The following is a 24,510-nucleotide window of genomic DNA, read 5'->3' on the forward strand; positions in this document are numbered from 1 at the left end:
CAATTAAACAATGATTCACACGGCGGTGACGAGCACACATAATGTTACATTCTGGATCCGATATTAAAACAGAGCCGTGCCCGAATGAAAATTATAGAGAGAGAGAGTACATGATTTTGATTGATGATGTTTGAAAGCTTTCTGTGATTATTATAAAACAAAACGTAGTATATGCAAATATTACAATGTAAAATGTTTTAAAGGTTGATATAAATCACATTTGTAAATATCATATACATATTTGAAATATATGTATAGGTATATCGAGTTCTTAGGTTTTCGCAATTGCTACACATAGAAAATGAAAATAAACAAAAAAAAACGCTTATTCAAATAAAAACTTCTTAAATAAATTAATAAAAAATGTTTATTATTATCCATTTAAAATATATGTGTGCCAATTCTATCGAAAAGAAAATGTCTTATATAATTTTCTCAGAAACAATTGTCTCTCATTTCTTAGAAGGTACTACCTTCTATTACTTCCGTATGTTGTCAATAAAGCGGTTATGCGATTTAAAATCCCCCAGGATGACTAGCTGCGCTGCTGCCTACCTATGTAGAATTTCATCAGACACCGATATTGAAATAACTTGGTTGTCTCCTGAACTACATTGTGCGAGCGGTAGATACAGGAGTGTACTATTTATGCAAATCCTGTGGCAAGCAGAAGCTACAAAACCGAAAATTTGATGCCTCAAGGTTCTTGAATAGACGTCATCGCGAATGTACCTAAAGACAGACCCACAGACAGACACGAGGTGAAAACCAATGCTCCAGAGTGTATCATGAAAATAATACAAATTAAATTATTTCTATTTTATTCTATTTTATCTGGGCCAGGTGAGGTACGTCACGTTGCGAGACATCTGATCTGCGTCTCGGTAAGGAACAGCAGCTACGGTTTCTCTGTTTCTAAGTGGTGCTGGAGTGGAAACCACGGATACCACTCGAGATGCAATTTCAGTGAAAGGATGAGTAAAGTAAAAAGTAAAGATTTTTCTTTTTTGCGACTATTCATCTGAACGTTATAACTTGGACCATTTCAAGGCGAGAGTGAATAGGCATTATTTAAGTGTGCATGCTACATCGCCGACCTCATTGTCACTTTCCATCAGGTGAGATGACGGTCAAATGCACACTTACATTTGAATTAAAAAAATCATGATTTTTTATGATAAGTGAATAAGTAGAAGGAAGGCCAATGAACGAGGTATTGCATTGCATCAGATCAAGCAACAAACACACTCTTCTACAGTAGGAGACTTTGACAGACACCCTATTTGGAGACCTTTTTTTTGTTTGGCTCTTCCTGTCGCCAACTGGCATTGTAGAGCATTCCAGGATTTTTCTCTAGGTTAGGTTAGGGTAAATTACGAGGCAGACTTGCACGAGGGACTTTCCCTTGACTTGGGCCCTCAAAATCTTACAGTTCAGAGCTGCAGGTCAGCGGTGCACCGAGATGCGGGTCTCGCTAGTCTTCCGAACCGAGTGCTCGGCATGGAAGTACAAAGACCTGCAAATCAATGGTTCAGACTTGATCTCCTGAATGGCAACTCTCAAACACGAGTTAGAATATGGAAAACAGCTAGGTAACTCGACTTCGTAGGTATGTTCAAAAACCTCTCACTGGAGCTACGAATGCCGAGAAAGTTAGTACAAAGATCTACAACAAAAACACATAGGAGAATTGCGACTCGGTAACTGGTTCCGTGGCTCAGATGGTTAGAGCAATGCTACGGTGCAGCATGGACGTGGGTTCAAGTCCCACCGGGTCGATTAAAAATGTTTTCTGTGTTCGATCTTTGTATTCATTATCAAAATCATATTTTATTTTTGGCCACTTTGGTGGCCAAAAATAAAATATGAACTTCAACCGAGAAGTTTTAGTTTTATAAATTTTATTTGAGTTGTATTGAATGATTTATAAAACACTGTTTATTTAAACAAGCAAAGAAGTTCCCGAAATATTTCAAGTTTATGTTGGTGACCCAAATTCATTGCTATCAAGTGTATTTTTGCTGAAGCATTATAAATACCAAAGAAATCCTTTTTTGAAAATTGTAATATTTACATATTCGAGGTTTCATAGTAAGTAATACTCTCAAGAATACGAGATTGTATGCAACACACTATATTAGGAGTAAAATAATTCAATTCCTTTGAAGCGTTCTCTCCTCTTTATTGGGTTTTACGTTCGTGGCTGAGCGGCTGAGTCGTCTGCGACGACGGCGGTCCCTCAGTGAGGAACTAGCGGAATCCCGGCGCACTCATTAATTTTCTGTTTGTTCTTATAAAAGCTTTTCCTCGGACGTTTATATAAGTGCTCTAAATCGTGTTATTTTTTCAGTTATACTTATAATGGAATGAACATTCAAAATTTAATTTCGTCTTTTGATCATTTCACCGTTCTCAATCTGTATGTATACATACTACATTTTGTAGAGTGTAAATGTGAATGCTATTGAAATTAATTTCAATATTAGCCGCAACTTTTTCGCCGTAAAAAGTCCTGACGTAGAATATCTTCCATTAATTGTCATTAGAATTCTGAAAGAAAATCTGTTTAACCAAACATTCTCATTGTATTACATGCCTACAGCAACGCAGTAATCAGATGGGATTAAATGCCCTTTGTTCGACCAAAACTGCATTGAAAGCAAAATGAGTATTTTATTATAACAGACAGACCGCAACTCTTATTACACAGACGGATAACATGCAATATTTATTCGAAATTGGAACTGAGAGTGAGTGAGTTTGAACTAGCGAGGAGAGTGCGTGGCAGGGGGAGGGCGCAACGCAAATTAATTTGGTTCAGAAATTTATCATTAAAATTGGAAGGCTACTGGCGACCGCAGCTCGCGAAACGTTTGGCTTAACAACCCATCATGTGATTGAACCGGCACAGTAGCTGCAGGCTAATATTATATTATGTACATGCTATAGCTTCTGGACCAAATAATTGGATATGTGCCTAGTGCCTATGGCTGAGTGTTTATCATTAAATTAGAGGTGTGGGCGAGCGCGAGCACAGGGTGTAGTGCGGCCAGTTTCACTAACAGAGTATTGTCGGACATGCCGTAAGTGGGCCTGTTGTGACCAGATGAGTGGTCGGATTTTAATTAAATCCTCATCGCTGCAAGATAGGCGTTACGGAGCACAAATTTCTCTTTATTTCCATCGTAACCGCTCGCGTTCTGAAAAATTTAAGTTGAGTTTAAAACTCAAAGCGAGCCAACGCACCGCCCATGATAATGGTAATGCTCGCTATGCCAGCGTTTTACTAAAAGGTTCGTGGAATCGGAGATTTTATTATCTTTACTGAAATTTTAATGTTGTGTATTTACGGTAGAGCGGCAAATAAAAGGTTAATAAAGGACGACGGTACACAAAGTGAGTACCGGAGTGTTGTTGACACCATCATTACTCACACGGGAACAGCCCGAGAGCACCGTTCGGCAACACAATAACCGTCGCCAGATCAGTACTTATCGACACGACAAAATGTAACAATGAAGTATCCCGACATAGCGAATAGAAAACCCTGCGAACAATTCGGGGTGTTTGTTAAATGCGGATATAGAATATTAATTTTAGGTAGTACTTCTTAATATTCGACACTTGATGTTGCTACGTAACGGGCAGCAGGGATTTTTTTAACTCAGAATTGTTTTTGAAAAATCTGTTAAATACACACTTAGCTCTTTTATTAAGCGTTAATAAACATACCAAGTTTTAAGTACTTGATAATATTTTCATGTAAAATATATTACGGCTAGTATATTGTTGTTGAACATTAATAATAACAATTGATTTATTTAACAGCTTGCCGACGCTGTGCTCCAATCTAAAACATGGGAGTGTAATGGCGCTAACGACATGCAAATATTAATTATGCATACACCAATCTTTTTCTAATACATTTTTGTACTTTTGATTCAGGAATTCATTAAAAATGAAGAGACAAATTCAGAACAAGTACGAATAAAAGATACAAGCAGAAGTACGTACACACAGATGTGTGTTAATTTAATCAAAAGATCGTTAGCGGGTTACCGCTATTGTAGAGTATAAGTGAAATTTCTTCATTGGATTACGTGGAGCATATAGTGCGAAGTGAAATAAGTATTTGTACGGGGGCAGGGAGGTTGTGGAGCACGGGTGTTGGAGAAGGGATGGGGATAGAGAATCAAGGGCGCGCTGCGGGGTATGTGGGGAGAGTGCGGGTTTAGCTGGGTCGCGCGGATGCTGCGCGGGGCGCGGTTCGCGGGGCGCGCAGATCAATATCTCGCGTTGCCTGGGCGACGCCGAGCCAGACCGAGTGCCTCCCGTACTACGTGCCTCCCTGTATCCCCCTCGCGCCCACTACTCGCTTTATTTAATATCATACCGTATTTAGGATGCGAGCTTTTTTGTGCTAAATGTAATATAAAGATGCGCCAAGTCACCAAGGGTTGGGTCCGACTACCAAATCACAAGGGTCGCTGCCACCGCAGCCGAAATCGCCACGTAACGATGACATTGACCTCGGTTCCAGACGAGACGAAATCATCCATTTCCATCTCGTCGTTTATCGCGAGTATTTTGTCACGTCAGAAGGCGCTGGGCTATATTAGATATGTATATGTAACTGCAGTGACAGGGTTAAAAACGATAAGAAAATAACACAACAAACAAACAAAGGACACTCAATGTTCGCGGCAGTGATAACAAATAGGGTGGAGAGCTCTCGTAGCAAACGGGGCATTGTCTCAAGAGGACTTAATCCATCGACTGTTGAATTAATTCGTCCTATTGTTGTGCATCTCTGTAGCAAATCAGCCTCGAGCTCATCGTCTAGTATTTAATATCAAAAGTACAGTGAAATAAATTATACTAAAAAATATTTAGACATGCCACTAAAATGGTGATATAAAATTCAAACACCAAAAAATAATACTATTAATATTTATTTAGGTATTTAGAGAACAATAAAACTTAATATTGAAAACGTGAACGTAAATTAATTGAAATATGACTAAAATACAGATAAATAATATTTAGGGAAGAAATTCACATCCGTGATTAAATTGATTTTTAGAAAAAATCATTTTCCGAAACATCATTATTTATACATACATTTCATTCAAAGACGAATTAATACAAATTGATTAGACAAATAATAAATTATCATCCTTGATTGAGGGAATAAATATTTAAGGACATAAAGGAAGCAGTATCATTTCTCATACAAAAATCGTATTGCTTGGTAGGATGCGGAATTCGTATATTGTTATAATTTTGGTAAAGCTAAGGCCTAGTACAACCAAAATCTGTAGGTGAGAGGTAAAGAGCCTTAAGTGCCAAATGGTATATATAGTTTTATTACTACAGAGCGTTTTAAAGACAATGAAGCTGTTACCTAGGCATTTAAAATCAATGTTAAGGTCAAAGAAAATCCATACTAATATTATAAAATGCGAAAGTAACTTTGTCAGTTACGTTTTCACACCAAAAACCTAGAAGTACCTAGAAGGACACATGCTATTTTTGTCATAAAATAAATCTTAAAGAGGGTGAAACAGGGGATAAAAGTGTATACGGAGAACTAGTTGTTATTGGTCCTCCATAAAAACTATGAAAATTAGTAGAGTACTAATTTTACGCAGAAGAAGTCGGGTACACGACCTAGGATGTTAAATAAAAAACAAACGACGATGTGACATAATCTTTTTTAAGTTTATTGAATGTCACGATGTTAAGTACCATAATTTTTTAATTAATTTTTGATTACTCCACTACAGTTTGTTATAATTATTATAAAATAAATAAATATGGAAACACTAAGAAAAATTCATGCGATCCGGCTGGATCCGACCCCGCACCCTCAGGCACAATGTTTTTTTTTTATAATACATGTGACGGGACGAACAAGTCGTGTGCCTGGTGGTAAGCGACACGCCTCTCCATAACAGTCGCAGTGCCACTCCGAGCTTCAAATCGCAAAGATTTTAGGAGCACTGCCACTGCGCACGTCACCCTGTAAGTTGACAAGTCTCATGTGCCTGTAATTTCAGCATCATGTCGATGTCGCTTACCATTGTGTGATTTTTAGCATTCTAAAGTAATATTTGTAAAAACATTAAATTCCAAATTATGGACTTAAGGTTTTTTTTATTAACTTCTCACCTACAGAAATATGGGTTAGTTGCATCGGATATCTATACGTTTTCATCGTATTTATGTCGGAATTTATTTTCTTGTTACATAGATAATAAGTACTTTATATCTGATAATGAAGTGTGAAAGATATTTTAGAAAGGCAGTTGTGTTAGCAAAGCCACTCCCCGCATGATCCAATGGTCCGGGTCTTCCTTGGTGGGAAGCCTCATGAAAAGAATATAGTTAGTAGAGTGACCAGTAGTGGATAGCACTCCGCGTCTGTCACCTGTCTTGTACAGTGGACAATTATAGAATATGTCTGTAGGTATGTCTTCTCTTTTCAACGGAATCAACCACACCTGTAAAAGTTACAGGTTAACGGTTTGTTATCTACTCCTATACTCTAACCAAATTCGATGTAGATGTAAATGTCAACAAAGAAAAACATATGATTTTTAGGGTTTTCACCTCAGACTGTTTCACAGTTAATATAATTTCAATATTCTTAACCCGAAATTCGATTAGGCCGTGATAATACTGATATCGAAGCCATGTTTATAATGGATTAGGTTTAATAAAAGCTTCAAATCACTATTAAGTGTTTCTAAGTCAACGTAGTAATTGCCAATAATTAATTATTTATAAAACTGTGTCATCCCTAATGTTTTCTTTTATTTGAAGGCAGAGTTTGCAAACATTTACGTACTTTTATAATACGCCAAAACCCATAAAGTAAAATTAATGGAAACAATTAGCTGTTTTAGCCATATTATTGACCTATATTTAACGTTCTATGAAATACAGAATGTTAGTTTATATATTTTCACCAAAAGTAAGAAATCAGTTTCAGATTAACGAAACGTGATTAAAAAACATCAAAACAATTATTATGAAAACTTTATAATAAGTGGCTAGGCAAGTATTACTGCTACATAATCCAATTACTTACATTACATCTATTTAAATTGCAATTAAGCGAGCAGGCCGTGGGCAGAGCTTGCCTAATTAATGATCATTGACAAAAAAATGTTCTTTACACCTGTCATCATTGGTTGTCTAGCATTATTAAGTATTCCATATCGAATTTCGCTATACATTTTTTTTATAGTCAAACACTTCAAAGTACATAGATATAACGATATCATATTTTTATCTATATATTATAGCCAACGGGCCCTAAAATAAAGATAAAAATATGAAATTTTATCATTTCATAAGAAATGAAACAAAAAAGAAATGTCGTTCGGTAAGGAAGACAATAAATTGTCATCTGATGCAATAATTTATTACAACTTTGAACACATGTTAGGTCAACATTACTTACAATGGGGAACGTGTCGTATAAAACTTTGGGGATGGACTCGTCGATATAGTATTTTTCCATGTTCCATCGGGCGCCCTCCAAAAACAACCCGTTAATATAGACTCCTTCGTCGGGACGCTCTTCAAAGTCTGGTTCACGTTTCACCTACATTACATGATTTAGATGTTTTAAATAGCAGAGCCATTTCTATAAAAAACGATTTTTTAGAAAGATTCTTACCTCAAAGTGGAATGCGAGCTGATCAATGGGTATCTTATACTTTCGAGCGTAACTCTGTTGCGCAGCCGTCAAGAAAGCCTGTGGGAAGTAGAATCCTGACAGCCAAAATACTATGGGTGGACCTCCTGCATGCCACGTCTGTTAGGAGAATAAACCACTTTAAGTCTTGTCTAATTGTATTATGTGAAAAACAGATAAATCATAAAATGTGTGTGTACTGTATTATAATTTATTAACAAAATAAACAATTTGTCTTTCTATGTTTTCTTTATTTCTTTACTCTCGCTAATACATCTACAAATTATAGTACTCAACGTTTTATTTTATTGTTTTAATATACATGGTGATAATTTGAGGCGAATCAGCAAGCCCAGCTACTATAATCATTATAGCAACAGGAAAACGGACCACGGACAGAAGGCTGTCCATGTGTTTTATAGGTATTTCGGTTGGCATTCACAGATTTTAACGACTTTGTTTTCACGCCATTCGATCATGGTTCTCGTAAAAAACACAATTCTCTATCGAATCGCTTGAAATAAATATTGAAATATGTTCTAGAATTATCCATTGTTTACAAGGAATTTAAAAAAAAATGGCATAATTTAAAATTCGTCGGCATGAAAAAAGTTAAATGAAAATTAGCTTTTATCCTGCTAACTGTCCCATTTATTCAAAATCTGTGAATGCCAATCGAAATAGTTCAAGTTTTCATGCTGTATAAGTAAATGACAATGATTACATCAACAAGACGCCCCTTTCTCGCAGATACACACGCTAAATCGAGTAGCTAAAGTAGCAGACATTTTTACTTGTATTGAGTGTGAATTCCTACATGTAACACTTTCTGTAGTACGTATCTCACGAATTATTAATATTGTTTGTTATTATTATTGAATAGAACAGCCGTTTATTAATTATTATTCATCGGTATTATTATTATTTAATATAAGTAAATATTACAATCCTGCAAAATAGCCTTATGCACAAAATAAATAAATAAATAAATAGTTCTTAATCTATCGAGTTCTTACATTTTCGCGATTGTTACACATAGGAAATGAAACTATTTTTCCGGATTTAAATCGCGTATATTTGTTTTTTTCAAACAAACCGACGTTTCGGGCCCTTTACAGGTCCCATGGTCACGGTTGACTACATGGGACCTGTAAAGGGACCGAAACGTCGGTTTGTTCGAAAAAACAAATATACGCGATTTAAATCCGGAAAAATAATCTGTTAGACAAATTAACGAGTTTACGTACTTGTAAAAACAACAGTCTCGCCAAGAGGTCATTGTAATAGGCAGCTAGCGGTTTCAATGACGGATAACTTTTGCCCGCCCATAAAGCTGGAATACGCCCTCGCACCATACTGTTTAAAACTTCTTCCGTTACGTCCGTCAATACACTGACACCTGATCAAATTACAATTAATTTCTATTTTAAAATATGTTATGTGTAAAAATTTGCGGTAGGCTAATGGTTTGACCTAATCAAGCCGTACACGATACTAATCGTTACATAACTTATAGACGTTGTAACATGGTTCAGATATACAGGGTTATTTTTTAAATATTAAGAATTTCGCAACACTTGCCTTTGTTCAAACATCATGTATTGCAATCGTTATCAGGTAATTTAAATGTAATATAATATAAAATAATATGTTTTAATATTTATTAAGCAAATGCCTATTGATGGTGTAAAATCATATTATAACTCGCAAACAATAATTAAATTTCATTTATAGTCGAATTAATCCAATTCTAATTATTTCAAATTCAAATTGTTTATTTATCTAATGTGACAAATAATTTACGAATGCTGTGTGAAATATTAATGGGATGTGTATTAGAAATTAAAATGATTATTTAAGTGTTTTGGGAATGTGTAATACGCATTCTGTGGATGTACCATAATAAATAAATACTGTATTACTAACATAATAAACAACAAGTTTTGTTCCGTGATTTTTGACAAACCATGACAAATATCCAATAAATAGACTTTCAAGTTTTTTTGTACTATGTGACACTTTTTAGATCGGTACTTGGTAGTAAGTTCAAATGTGCAAGCGTCATCTCCGAATATTTGGGTTGTGCACAGAGGAAGTTTAAGCCCCGTATTAGGAAAACCGTGTATCGCGGGTGGCATGGACACACATAGACAACCACAAATTACACCCAAACTCATGAGAGAAATAAATGTAGGCCATACAAATATTTCACCCGGCCCGGGAATCGAACCCGGTATCTGTGTGCTATGCGTGTGTAAAATCCTTAAAGTAGTGAGCAAATAATCAAAGTTAAATTTAAAAATGTGCTATTAAATGATATTACATGAAATTAAGTTGAAATGTAATCTCAAGGAGAAACATTTCTCACTTGTACCTTCTTAGTTATAGTTATATATTAAGAATTGATAATATTTGTGTAAAAGCGTGCTCGCCAACAAACTGTTTCCAGTTTGGCGGAGCTAAATAACGGTTATATGATGATTTTTATGAATAAATTATGCGTATGCAAACGCCTGGTTCCGCTACGGAATTATTCTGTGGGGACACACTTATGAGGCGCAAAAGATATTCATTCTACAGAAAAAGTGCCTCAGGATGATCCTAAACCTACGCCCTAGAGATAGCTGCAAATCTTTTTTATAAACATCAGATACTTACCCTTCTATGTTATATATACTCGAAATAGCGACATTTGTTAGAAAAAATATAAACCTCTTTGAACATGTCAGAAGTGAACGTAGACAACGTAAGCTGGTACCTCAATCGCCTAAACATACAATTTTCAAAAATAGCCCTTATTACAGAGCAATACATAACATGGTACCTAGTAATATATTACTTCAGAAGGACGAAAAACTGTTTTACAACAAATGGGAAAACCTCCTCATACAAAAGTGTTATTATGCAATACAAGATTTTTTGATCAATTTGACGAATTATGCAAAGTCATGGAATAAAAGTTGTTGTTTATGACGATAGTAATATGGTCCTGCTACGTTGTTAGTATTGTACAAATAACCATTTATAATATATGAATAATATAATATTATAGAGCACAGGGTTTAAGTTTTCTTAACAGAATGATAATGTACCAGACGACCAATTACCCGATCTCAAACAAACGAATTCCCTGTACTGTGAAGTTCATTTTTATTTTATAATATCAAGTGACAGGACTTACAGGTCGTACGCCTGATGGTAAGCTACACGCCTGTCCATAACAGTTGCAATGCCACTCAGAGCTTTAAGTCGCAAAGATGAGGGGCACTGCTAATGCGCTAGTCACCCTGAGACGTAAGTTGACTGAGTTGATGTGAGTGTTCCGGATAGTTAATTGTTAATCTGGTAGTAGCAGTAGAGCGCCTTGTGAAAGAGTTCGTCCAGGGAAGTACTGGCACCTTTCCTATTTGTGCCGCCAAGCAGAAATGTGAGCATTACTGCGTTCCGGTTTTGAAAAGTTTGCGAATTTTTTTTACGATAACAAGGGACTATTAAGTTTTGCGCCCACTGGTAAGTATTATGTCTGACTTTAAATAGCTAAGATCTGAGGGGCATTGCCACTGCGCCCGTCACCCTGACACATAACGACTCATCCGAAGAACACAGTCCGATGTGATTATACAGCGAAAAGAGGATAAATACTTACTCATTATTCAGACTAAAGCTAATCTACAGGTATTTTCAAAATTTTTATATGATATTACGTTGCAGAAATATAAAATCGAACAACGGTCGATCTGATGTCCAGAGCGAAGAACAACGAAATAAATGTACAGTCTCCTGAGAATAAGCAGTCTTGCACATGGGTCTTTGTTTTATGAATGAGTCGATAAGCTAACAAGTCCCATGTGCTTGTTAATTCACCTGCACTGAATGGTCACATTACTATTTGGCAGCAGAAATAGTAAGGTAGCAGTAGTACCCTGGACGAACTTATTCACAAAGAGCTCTACTGCTTCTAACTTACATTAAAATCTCAGGCATATGGGACTTGTCAACTTATATCTCAGGGTGACGGACGCAGTGGCAGTGCACCTCAAATCTGTGCCATTTAAAACACTGCAACTGCTATGGAATAGGTGTGTTTACCTTATTATTACCTTACCACCACGACTTGTTTTGTCCAATTGCTTGATATAAAGAGTGTGCGATGGAATTACGCCATTTAATTCCGCCTTCCCCTTTCCTTCATCAGGCGACTAGGCGTAGACTTGGATTCCAGCTCTAGGTTGTGGATATTCCAAAAATTCGCACGAAGCGTTAAGCTTCCACATTTATATGGCGAACGGCTACGAGTGGTGGAATTCCCTGCCTGCAGACTTGTTTCCTGAACGTAATAACTAGGACTTTTTCAAGGCGAGAGTGAATAGGCATTATTTGGGTGTGCATGCTCCATCGTCGACCTCATCATCACTTTCCATCAGGTGAGATGGAGGTTAAATGCACACTTACATTTTAATAAAAAAAAGAAAAAGATACTTGTACAAACTGCAATGAAGACGACTTAGAACCCACCTTGCACTGCTCCAATGACAGCTCTAGAACTTGACCTAATGACTGTCACAAGCTTTTCGTATCTCGCTGCCTCCTGAATGACAACGATGGACATTGGCGTCATATCCGCCGGCTTAATGTCGCCTTCATGTGAAGGTCCCGACAGGATCTTTGCAGGAAGTCGCTTAAGAATGTCTTCGGCAATCATCATCGCTTGTTCCTCCGGCGTAGCTCCAACTCCTCCAGAGGCCATCATATCCTATTTAATCAATTCGAGAATTAACTAAAATCCGTATATAGGTAGGTACCTAGTACAACAATAATAAATTAAGCATTGTTTTTGCTGTTATTTCAATTTGAAAGCACACAATAAAGGAAAATGCAAGCCAACTACACAAAGTAGACAGGACGTCATAAAAATAATTAAATAGTGCAATGCTAATTTCATCAATTCGCACCCTAGATGTAATAAGGCCACATCTGTGGTACCGTCGTTGTTTCTGATTTCCATAACACAAGTACTTTAATTACTTACTTTGGGATCAGAGCAACGTATGTGATGTTGTTTAATATTTCCATTTATTTATTATTTTGCTGCAAAATAATAACATTTCAAAATAAACGTTTAAACAGGAAACTATTTTTTTCGGAACTAAATCGGGCATATTTGTTTTGTCAAACAAACCAACGTTTCGGGTTCGAATAATAATCGCGAATTAGAAATATATGTGTAACAATCGCGAAAATCTAAGAACTCGATAAGAGAAATTTTACGGATTGAATTAGTTGATAACTTTTTATTCTCCAATAAGTGAGTTATAATAATATACTTCTCTAGTTAGTTGCATTAATTCGTTTTATTTTTAGCATTTTGATATGATAACAACACATTTGACGTAATCACATGTGGTTTTATTATACCAAGAGTACGAATTAGGATATACAGGAAAACTGACATCTTGCTTCACTGTTATCTTACCAAATATTTTTTGAGGAGGTCCTGTAGGCATGAAAAAAATTGATTTCAAAATGTCAGTATTGAAAAGATATTAAAATCATATTTAATTTAATACCACCACCAACTTACCGTCCGATCCTTGTGGTCCCCCCAAAAGGTAGCATGAAACGTAATAAAATGATTTACATGATAAACTGCAAATATCAACAAATGAGAACACTAGATTTTAAATACTGGACTTAATCGTTTTTGAACATATTTCACTCACCTCGACATTTCGGACAAAAGTAAATAATAAAGACCAATTGCGGGTAGTTAAAAAAACTCGCATGGCTAGAAGATTTTGACACGCGCCTCTTCAGTCCCTTCGAGACCATGGACATTGCAACACGTCCGAAACATTAAATCCCGAATTTAAAATCAAACAATGTGTGAAAATAGTAAAAGTTTCAATCAATGTAAAATAAGAACTGTTAAAATCTCAATTACATGAAATCTAGGTGTATGAAGTTAAAAAAACAAAAACAAAATACATGTAATCTATTACAAAAGTACCTACTCTGAACACCAATAACTATTTGTATTGGGATTTAAATCAAAATATTAGTAAATTTTTTATAAAAATATTAGTAATTAAATTTTAACTGATTACCTGTGTCAATATGGCAGTATTAAGTAGCTCTTCCGATTCCCTGAAGTGTTTGGTGATGTCAGCGTTGGGGTGGAAGCCGAAAACGGCTGGCGGAGTCTGCACCGGCAGAGACCGCGCGAAGTTAATAAAGTCAGAGTGCTCTTTTAACGTTGGAATGTGGTATATACCTGTTCATCATAGGAATTAGTCTTGAGTTTTTAATAAATCTTTTAGTAGCTCTTGTGAAAGAGTTCGTCCAGGAAAGTACTGTCATCTTATCTATTTCTGCCGCCAAGCAGAAATGTAAATGGAAATGCGTTCCGATTTTGAAGGGCAACGCTGCTGGTGAAATTACAAGCACATGGTACTTGTCAACTTATGTCTCAGGATGTCGGCCTCAGTGGCAGCACCTCTCAGATCTTTGTGATTTAAGAGTGGTATTGCAACTGTTAGGGACAGGCGTGTCGCTGACTACCAGCACACGACTTGTTCATCCCGTCATTTAGTATTATTTTAAAAAATGTGTATTGAATGTCACGATGTTTTACAACCGTAATAATAAATTATTCTTTTGTGAAATTACTCCACTACTTTGTTATAATTATTAATACAAACAAAAATTCCTTCAACCCGGCTGGTTTCGAACCAGCATCTTAAAGCATACCATGCCAGACGTTCTACCAACTAAGCTACGGAACGAACCACCAGACTTTACAGTTTTTCTATGTGCTTGTTACAGATCTTTGTTTTTCTTTTTAACGACTTTTTTGCTGTAGCTCCAGCTGCGAGAAATTTATTTCTGTTTTATTTTAGTGAAATCTTGCTTTAAATAAAAATTGACTGACCTGTGGGATCTAGCGGGTAATTTTTCTCAGTGAGAGCCTTGGGGTTGTAAAATTTAAAGAGAATGGTATTGAGGCAGCGGCGATCCCAATCGTCAGTGACCCGGCCGCCATAGTTGCATTCGCCCGTTAAATACCGCAGAGCTACAAATTGCACGTCCTAGAAATTAATATAAACCTGACTTCATGTAATTCGAAATCTTTGTATAATAAAGCCACATATGATCATATGATTTTATCACATGAAAGTCGTAAAAATAATATGAACTACATGAAACTATTTTTTTCTCAAACATGCCCGGAAATGTTTACATTTCAAAAAATGAACACGGAAAGTTTGTCATTTATGGACCATGTGACTTCTTCCCGGCCTAGGCCTGCAAAGTAAGTATGAAAATCCTATAGGCTTAACTCACACTGGTGCAGAGTCGAAGCGTCGCGTCGCGTCCTGGTTTTCAACTACAACGTGTGCCGTCGCGCGACGACGCTTGCATTAGCGCGCCCGGATCACAGTGTGGTCTGACACCTCACCGCGCGCAAGGAACGCATGGCGACGCGCGCCGACGCGCAAAGCCGCTCGACTTTAACCAAGCGTCGACGCGCGTTTCCATATTTGCATAACACAAATTTATACCTTAATAATGGGAAAATAGATATGAATATGCTATAGGCGAAAAAAATTACGCGTCGCGACGCTTCGACTATGCGCCAGTGTGAGTTGAGCCTTACTGTCCAATATTAATTAGTATTTTTTTTACTCTTTCCATTATATAACTCCCTCTCTTTGGTCTTTTATTATTTCCTCACATTGTTTGAGAAAAATACTATACAAGCCTCGGCTGGAGCGGGGATTGCTTGACTCGTGTTAATACAAGGCCTTTGTAACGCATACGCGTCCAGCAATCCCTTACTTCCCAGCCTCTGCAACAATGATGTACTATGTGTGTATGTAAAATTTTATAATTCGATATTTCGTACAATCTTTAAACCTCTCTTCTGACAAGTTGTAATTTGGAGATGTGGCCATATTACACCAAGGACGTCAATTGCAAAGTTGTACTTACATTATTTATTTCTTTAAAATAATAATAATAATAGTAACGCACATACTCATAGCCCCGTACTTGGGAAACCCTGTATCGCAGGTACCACGGACACACACATAGACAACTAGAAATTACACCCAAACTCACTAGAGAAATAAATGTAAGCCGTACAAATATTTTTCTTGGCCCAGGAATCGAACCCAGAACCTCTGCGTGTCAATCCAGCTTGGTAACCGTTCGGCCAAGGAGGCAGTTATAACATACTTGTGACATGTCGTCAACATACAAAAAATCAAAATCTTGTCGTTAACCCGTTCATGGAAAGCACTTAAATAGTACCACACAAAATTGTCAGTACTTTTCTTGGCGTAGTGCTTAATTGATTCAATATAAAATTTTCAATGTAGGTAAATCATTGAATTTTGTCAGTACGCTGTTGATACTTCTTTATGAAAAAGTATAGTAGGTGTAAACTACACAGAAAGCTTTGAAATCGCACTGTAAAGCCCGTAGTTGGTTTTTGAGATCCATATAGTGAAACAGGGTACTCCGTACTATCATATTCTGTGTAAGTTTATGACAAACGCCGATACTGTCCATGAACGGATAGACCCTTGTAGTAGCAGTAGAGCTCCTTGTGAAAGAGTTGTCCAAGGAAGTACTGCCATCTTACCTATTTCTGCCGTCAAGGAGTAACGTGAGCATTACTGCGTTCCGGTTTCGAAAGGTGAGGGTGCTGGTGAAAATGGGACTTTTCAACTCGTGTCTCGGGGTGATGGACGCAGAGGCAAAGCACCTCAGATCTTTGCGATTTAAAGCTCTAAGTGGCACTGCAACTGTTATGGAAGTCGTGTCGCTGTCGTTTACCATCAGGCGCACGACTAGTTCATCCCAACAATTAGATATAAAAAAAACCGTCATAGATCATCGGCGTCTCATGCAAATAACAGTAGGGCGTTTATGGGTTGATATAACTCATTCCATTTTTTAGAATTATTAATACAAAGATCGAACACCCAAAAAAAAAAATCCTTCGATCCGGCCGGATTCGAACCGATGTCTTCTAGCATACCGTGCCATTCATTCCATTTTCCCAATAAATGTAATCAAGTAGATACAATGACCACATGAAATAGTCACTCACGTCGTATTCATTCAGAAACATGTAAAGCTGCGTTACACTAATCCGTAAGTCTGTCTCATTGAACTCATATCGTATATTCCATCCGAGCGGACCAAACTGCCGCCGCTCCTGTACCACAGCATGGAAGAAACATAAAGCAAACAACAATTTCTTAAAGTTTTCCGATTGCTTGTTGCCTTCGAACCATTCAGGATCGTTCAACGGATCACTGTTATATGATCGCGCAATGTTTGCTCGCAAACCTGTCAGAGGGAATGATGATAAGTATTAAAGAAAGGTTTCATACATCACAAAGAAAGAAACATAAAGAAAAAATAGGAGTTATTAGGTTTTCGAGATTGTAACACATTAGAAATGAAAGTATCTTTTCGGATCTAAATCTCGTACATAGGGTGTAATGGTTAAGTGTAGTTGGGTAATGTATTTTCGATATCAGTTTAAAGGTTTGTCATATCTCGTTTATTTGCGAATAATTGCCTCACACACCGATTACATCCTGTGTATCTTTTTTTCAAACAAACCAACGTTTCGGGCCATTTACAGGTCCCGTGGTCAGCTGACTAATCCGACTTGAAAAACAGTTTAACTCTCAAATGTCTCAATTAACTTCTATATATTTATTCTCAAGTCTTACCTTGCGGTGGTTCATTTGTCATCTTTACTCCATTCTGTAGTACGTACACTGGGAAGTGCTCAGCTGGGTACGATGTCAACCAAAGCCTGAAGTCTGGATGAGTAGAATCAGGCAACAGGCCTTCACAAATCTAAAAAAAAAAATTAAAATGTGGTAGAAAATATGCAACTTTACATTTTCATTTACTTTTATGTTGTACGAAACTTGTCGTCCTAATTAATATGTGACAGATGTGCCAGACAACCACATCAATCGCCTGGTCTCAAACTAGGGAATCGCCTGTAGTATGAGTATCAGAGCAACTGATTCTAGAGCACTTCCTAAAATCTGAATGTTCCGAACCAGTAGTTAGTAGCAGTAGAGCTCCTTGTAAAAGAGTTCGTCTAGGGAAGTACTGCCACCTTACCTATTTCTGCCGCCAAGCAGTAATGTGAGCATAACTGCGTTCCGGTTCAGAAGGGTAAGAGTGCTTGTGAAACTACAGATACATGGGACTTCAGGTGACGGGCGCAGTGGCAGTGCCCATAAGATGTTTGCGATTTAAAGCTCTGAATGGCATTACAACTGCCATGGAGAGGTGTGTCGCTTACCACCAAGCGCACGACTTGTTCGTCCTGTCACTTTATATTATTACAAAACAACATTTAGAAAAGATCATTTCCCAAATTGTTCCTACCGAGAATCGAACACGGGAACTCCGCATCCAGCGCCCATAATGTAAACTGTTAGGCCTCAGATGTCGTCAAATATGAAAACTACAAAAACGTTTACCAATAATACGCGTTTTCAGCTCATTGTTTCTTTGAAGGGTAACACAAAACATTTTAAAATATTAATTAATGCAGCTTTTGCCGCTCTGTTTTATATATGAAAAATCCTGTACCTTTTCAAGCATAGGCATCCAACTTTTGGCCAAGTGGCAATTTTGCAGAACTACCCAAGTGCCACTGCGGATGCCTTCATCGATTAGTTTCACCGCTATTGGACCTTGGCCTTGACCCAAAGATAATGAGAATAATCGTGACGAGCCGAAACCCTGGGTAAATGACAGTACTTATTAATTAAATAATAGAGACACCTCTATGGGATTAGATTTGCATGTAACGGTTAATTGACATCAGCTGCTTGTTGAAGTACAACTATAAATTGACAATTTTTGTTACAATTGTTTATCTACAGTTACTTCAATAAAACGATATCATGATATCACCTTTGGTGTAATAAGGTCACATCTGCAAAATGATAACATTTCAGCAGGATTCTACGAACGAAACTAGTCTATTACTTTTTTATTCTTAAATAGGAGTTATAAAATTTGTTTCATGTAGTTTGTATTATTTTTATGACACGAGTAGGTACTGCTGACGTTTGATCACATGTGTCTTTATTATACCAAGGGATCGATAACGCCACAATAAACGAGGCTGTCAGCGCAATAGTGGTGTAACCCAAATTCTATTTTTTTTCTAATTATTAATACAAAGATCGAACACTTAGAAAAAATCCTTTGTTCCAACCTGATTCGAATTGACGTCTTCTAGCAAACCGTACCAGACGTTATGCCAACTAAGCTACGGAATGAACTTCGTATTTGGTTTTTCAACGAGTTTTTAGCCGTAGCGCCATCTATGAGAAAACTATGAAAGTATTTCGTCACCCAGTTAGGTATCTTCACAGCAACCAACCCTGGCTAGAGATGTCGCTATGAACTGTAATTAAATTTGTATTGAATTGGTATTCAATTATTTTTTATGAAATTACTTGACTACTTTGTTATAATTACTAATACAAACATCGAACACTTAGAAAAAATTCCTTCGATCCGGCCTGATTCGAACCGAACACCTTATGTATTACCTAAGCAATGTTTTTCTACAATATTACTTTAAATGATACTAAAGTACATAATTATTTTCTATTTGGACGCTATTTTCATGTATAAAAGAATTGTATGTGGGGTTACACCACTATTAAGGTGATAAGTTCTGTGTCATAATGTAAGTGTGCGTAAATAAATGAGGCTGTCAGCGCGATGGAGGTGTAACCCCACATTCGTTTTAAATTTAAAAACTTAAACTTTTGTAGAAAAATACCGAATGTGAGTTACACCACTATTGCGCTGATAGCCTCAAATAATATACAACGTAACGAACGATGATGTTGTTATAATCAATTGGCAAAACGGAAATGCCAAAATGTTGCTAGTGTAGCAGGGCTTTTATTTGTACCTGATCATCAGCAAATTTAAGCAATGTTCCCATAGGATCAGAGCCTGGAGTCAACACAAAGAGCAGGGGAATGCAACAATTGGATTCCGAGTACGACGAAGCCAAATCAAACAACGGAGGTTCAGTGAATTTACGGCCCAACATCGCTGTAAAGTAAGTAAATATAGTGTAAAGATGCATTGAACGGCTACGATCAGCATTTTATATATATAAGTAAGGACAATTATACCCGGACGTAATTCAATTTCTATTAAATATAAAGCTGGTTCATATTCATCGATGAAAGTATTTCGTCACCAAGTTAGGCACATAGATGTTAATTGAAAAAAAAAACAAATCTAAAAGGAATATTGAACAGCATGAAGCAGTACCAGTTTTAAATTACTATACTATAATTTATTGTGTAACCCTTACTTAAAAAGCAAACGTTAACATTTATTTACTGAACATACCTTCAATGAAGTTCTGGACAGCCGGGACCATCATGTCCAATCGCATACAGCGTAGCACACATAATTTCTAGAAGACAAAGAGATTAAAACTTCATCGTCACGATTTAAAAAAAATGACAACTTTGCTAAACTGGCTGACTACTTGTGGTTTCAACGTCTATGCTTAATTGATCGTCACCAGAACTATTGTGCTAGTTACTCATCATAAAGCTTTCTTTACATTATGGATATCTCTATGTCGGGGAAAGTACACAACATCATATACCTTACTACTTACTATGAACTTTTATTACGATTCAGTTTAGCATACAAAATGAATCCTTGTGAGACAGCGCCACGTGAAGTGTATATCACCATCACGCTGTTTTGTCGTTACGAATCTATACTAAACTGTGATAAGAGTTCATAGTAAGGCCTCTAAAATCAAACCAACAAGCCACGACCTTCATCGAATAAAAATTTGATAACTTCCATGCTTATAGGTAATAAAATTATTTTTTCGGATCTAAATCGTGTATATTTGCTTTTAAAAACAAATCGAAATTTCGCTTTTTACAAGTTTCAGGAATCAGCCGTGACTATGGGACCTGTAGAGTCCGAAACGTTGGTTTGTTGGCAATAACTTTTTCATTAAAAATAGCATCCTCAAATGTTTTTGGAATTATATCTATTTGCCAAGTTTTATTGAAATCGGTCGCAAAGTGGGTGAGGGTTTCAACCATAAACCGGATTCATTCCCGTATTTGCCACCCTATTGAGGGGGTACCCCCTTTCTAACAAAAAAGAGTTATCACAAATGGAATAATTGCGTTGTTGAATTGAGAATCTTCTCCATTTTTTGAAGTCCGTTAAAAACAAATACACTCGATTGAGATCCATAAAAAACTTAAGAACTCAAATAGTACTTATTTTTAGTGCAAGCGTTATACCTCAAGCAATGGCAGATTATCCCATTGACCCGGAAGAGGTTCGGTTTGTGGGGAAACGGAGTCACAGTATGCTTCCCATTGTGGTGTATTGGCTGTGAAATGATCTAATATGCCTTGGAACACAGGAATCTCGTTTAATCTGTGTTAAAAAAAGTAAAACTTATACGTAATAATATAAACAACAAGAAAACGTATTCCATCAACCACACAATATTAGTATAACCAGCGCTACATAACGAAAACACAATTAAAAATATTAATTATAATAAGCAGGATGACGTATTTAAGCTATCGAATTCACCAGACTGGGATGCCATCGCAGAAGTTATTATTCCGCGTGACCAAGCGGTGAGGTGTTCTTAACGTGACTATTATTTTTTCATCGGGACGTCTTTATATTTTTTATTGTTTTAAAAATAAAACACATGTTTATGACAATTACAAAATATTTAAATGATTAAAAAAATTAATAAAGAACCAAAAAGTTTAATGATCAAAAATGTATAACTGGTGAGCTATATATTTTCATAAAATAAATTTTTCGCTTTCACGTCATTTAAAAAAAAATATAGTCTCGCGTGTCCTGTTTTTTTAAAGCGGGATATTTTTAAGTATTTTTGGGAGACCGAGACACGAACATTAAAACTGGGACTATCGCGCTCATAGCGGGACGTGCGGTCACGTGTACCACACGACGCTCTTACACGTTAACATTAGGGTAGCCTGATCTAAGATAACGCATCCGATAAGAGTATGCAATGTAGATTGCCGAGAAGTTATTTACAATACGGCAACTAAGTTCAGTGTCATTTTGTTGTGCTAGGAAGTGGAGACTGTTGTACGCAAAAAATATTGAATACCAAGAAACTACCTAAGTCTGAACATTTTGATGTATTTGCATAAAACTTTTTGATATTTTCAAACAGTTACTGACACTAAACTAAGCATATTTTTTTAAAACCACTTTGTATGAAATCGCCCAAAAACTCGTCCAAAGGTCAAACTGCAAACGATTCTGGTCACTTGCAACATATGGGGTTAGTAGCAGTATTATTCTGAAATGGCAGAAATGTACTCTTGCACATTCGACAGAGCGTAACTCGACGTGATGCAAGAGTACGCGCGTAGTCTCATACCATTTTTTTAGAATAGCGTACTTCTGAATAAAATTTCTGTCGCTATGCCTCGTTCTAAATTAACTGAAACCTCATGCGAGAGTCTATTAAAGGTTTAACAGACCTGAGGCATATGCTCCGAATGTGTCTGAAATATCGGCTGCAAGTGCGCCTGAAGCATCACCACCGATGTAATTGAGGTATGTTTGTGCCACAAGTAGACTCTTCTCAGCTCTCCATGAGCAAAGGCCTATGCATACCGAGACAAAAATCACATCACCAGAAAGATATGGAGGTGTTTCGTGCAACCGATAAACGAAGTTCTATCAAAAAAGGTGTTGCGTACTCTTGCCCATAGTACAGTGTAAGAGTACGCAAATCTCATTTTGCACTTTTTTATCAATTACAACCACACTATCATACACACATCAAAAAAAGTTTGCGATCAATAGCATAAGCTCCTATAATTCTTTAAATTTAACTTTATCAAGAAAAAATCTATGTTGTATGCTTTCTTTAAATAGGAATACCCTGTTTGAAATTAAAATATAAAACTATTTTTTATTATTTATTTTAAAAAATTGAGCCAATAATCATAATGTAATAGTGATAGAAATTTCATAGAAAGAAAAAGACTGTTTAATTAAACTTAAACAACAATTTATTATTAAAAGGTGTGAATTCAATATAAAATAACTCCTCCCCTGGCTCGAATACATGCGAAGATCCTCCTGGGCATGCTGAGGATCAAGTTATCCAGCATTTCCTGGGGTAACCTATCCCATTCTTCAATAGCGGCTTCCCTGAGCTCTGGAACTGTCTGGGGACGTGGCTCACGGTTCCATACTGCTCGTTTAAGAGCATCCCACGCGTGCTCTATTGGGTTTAAGTCGGGCGAGCCGGCAGGCCAGTCTAATCGTGTGATATCGTATTCTTGAAGAGCAGCATTGACTCGTTGAGCTCGATGTGCGGGCGCATTATCATCGGCCAGTACAAATTGGTGCCCATGGTTTACTCGGAATGGTCTGACGATATCATCAATAGCAACTGCTTTGTACATGTCTGCTGTCATGAAGCCCCGATACGGGATCAAAGGCGTTCTAGCTCCAATCATAATGCCACCCCAAAAGGACACCGATTTTCCGCCTTGCTGAACTGTTCCAGTGGCAGTTCTTTGTCTTTCACGGTCGCCTGGTCTTCTCCAGACACGGACACGTCGGTTATCTGGATGAGTGCTGATTCGGGATTCGTCAACGAAGAGACAGTTTTGCCAAATGTTTTCGTCCTCACCTTCTTCATTTTGCCGAAGTCTAGCCCACTGCAATCTTCGTTGTTGACGTTGCCGGGAATTGAGCGGAGCTCGCCAAGAACTCCGTGCTCGTAATCCAGCCTGGTGCAAGCAATTGCGAACGGTCTGCGTGCAAACTTCAAGCCCAGAGGCGGCCCTGACTTCTGCTTTTATTTTAGTGGCGTTGATTGTTGGATCACGGGCTGCCAGCAATCTAATATAGCGCTTTTGGGCAGCTGTCAAAACAGTTGGGCGACCGCTGCGGGGTCGGTCAGCTAAATTCCCCATTCCGTGATACCTCTGCAACGTAGCCACGACACAGGATTGGGATATAGCAAGCCTGCGTGCTATTACTCTCGTGGTGTATCCTTCTTCCCTCAAAGTTACTATTCTAGCTCGTAAAACCTCTGATAATCCTCTTGGCATTTTTTCAATCACAACTTTCCGCGAAAAATATCTTGAATCGCTTATAATTGACTAAATCAGATTTCTGAATGAGCGTAAGCTAGGACTGAAAGCCTTTTTATATGAAAAAACAATTGAACGGGGTCATTGTTTTATGTTCTAATTTATTTTTAAATAAAGAATCTAAAAAGAAGAAAAAATCATAATATAATCTACAGTAACAAAAAAGATTTCAGTTTTTCGAAGTGATCGCAAACTTTTTTTGATGTGTGTATATAACCACTTTTCACGTTAGTATGTACCTAAGAGTCAGATAAGTAGACTATAAAACAAAATAATAGCTGATTTTCTAACACTTTTTGTTTTCATTCTACACGGACTCAAACCTTAAGTGCGTCGCCTTAAACTAGGCTACCCTAATTATATCGAGAAGCGAATTACAATGAAATGTGTAGGACCTTACGGCATAAAATTTCCCCTGCGTAGGATATTAAAAACTCACAACTATCAGGAACGTTTTATTCCAATTGTACAAGTTTTCCTAAAATTAGTTTAAATTTCCCATGTAGACATCGTTCTTTCTATCACTCCGAGCAGATCACCGCTATGGTGAATACGAGTAGAACTTATAAATTGCAT

The 24,510-nt window shown here is 37.0% G+C and overlaps 1 protein-coding gene across 1 annotated transcript in view; it reads right to left on the reverse strand.

The window, feature by feature from the left end:
* Window positions 1-6,186: 6,186 nt before the first annotated feature.
* The window catches only part of LOC113232159 (dynein heavy chain 7, axonemal), a 77,116-nt gene continuing 58,792 nt past the window's right edge, over window positions 6,187-24,510 (reverse strand). Inside the window, exons 61-73 of the mRNA XM_026466800.1 lie at window positions 21,064-21,202; window positions 20,135-20,201; window positions 19,683-19,828; window positions 18,338-18,490; window positions 17,455-17,584; window positions 16,821-17,062; window positions 14,634-14,790; window positions 13,810-13,976; window positions 12,221-12,458; window positions 8,953-9,104; window positions 7,688-7,825; window positions 7,469-7,612; window positions 6,187-6,503 (exon numbers count right to left, since the gene is read on the reverse strand). Coding sequence (XP_026322585.1) covers window positions 6,297-6,503; window positions 7,469-7,612; window positions 7,688-7,825; window positions 8,953-9,104; window positions 12,221-12,458; window positions 13,810-13,976; window positions 14,634-14,790; window positions 16,821-17,062; window positions 17,455-17,584; window positions 18,338-18,490; window positions 19,683-19,828; window positions 20,135-20,201; window positions 21,064-21,202 — 2,080 coding nt within the window. The 3' untranslated portion in view covers window positions 6,187-6,296. The remainder of the gene's footprint in view (window positions 6,504-7,468; window positions 7,613-7,687; window positions 7,826-8,952; window positions 9,105-12,220; window positions 12,459-13,809; window positions 13,977-14,633; window positions 14,791-16,820; window positions 17,063-17,454; window positions 17,585-18,337; window positions 18,491-19,682; window positions 19,829-20,134; window positions 20,202-21,063; window positions 21,203-24,510) is intronic.

Source organism: Hyposmocoma kahamanoa, unplaced genomic scaffold, assembly GCF_003589595.1.
Source record: "Hyposmocoma kahamanoa isolate Upper Pololo Valley unplaced genomic scaffold, ASM358959v1 102, whole genome shotgun sequence".
In the NCBI taxonomy this organism is placed as follows: domain Eukaryota; kingdom Metazoa; phylum Arthropoda; class Insecta; order Lepidoptera; family Cosmopterigidae; genus Hyposmocoma; species Hyposmocoma kahamanoa.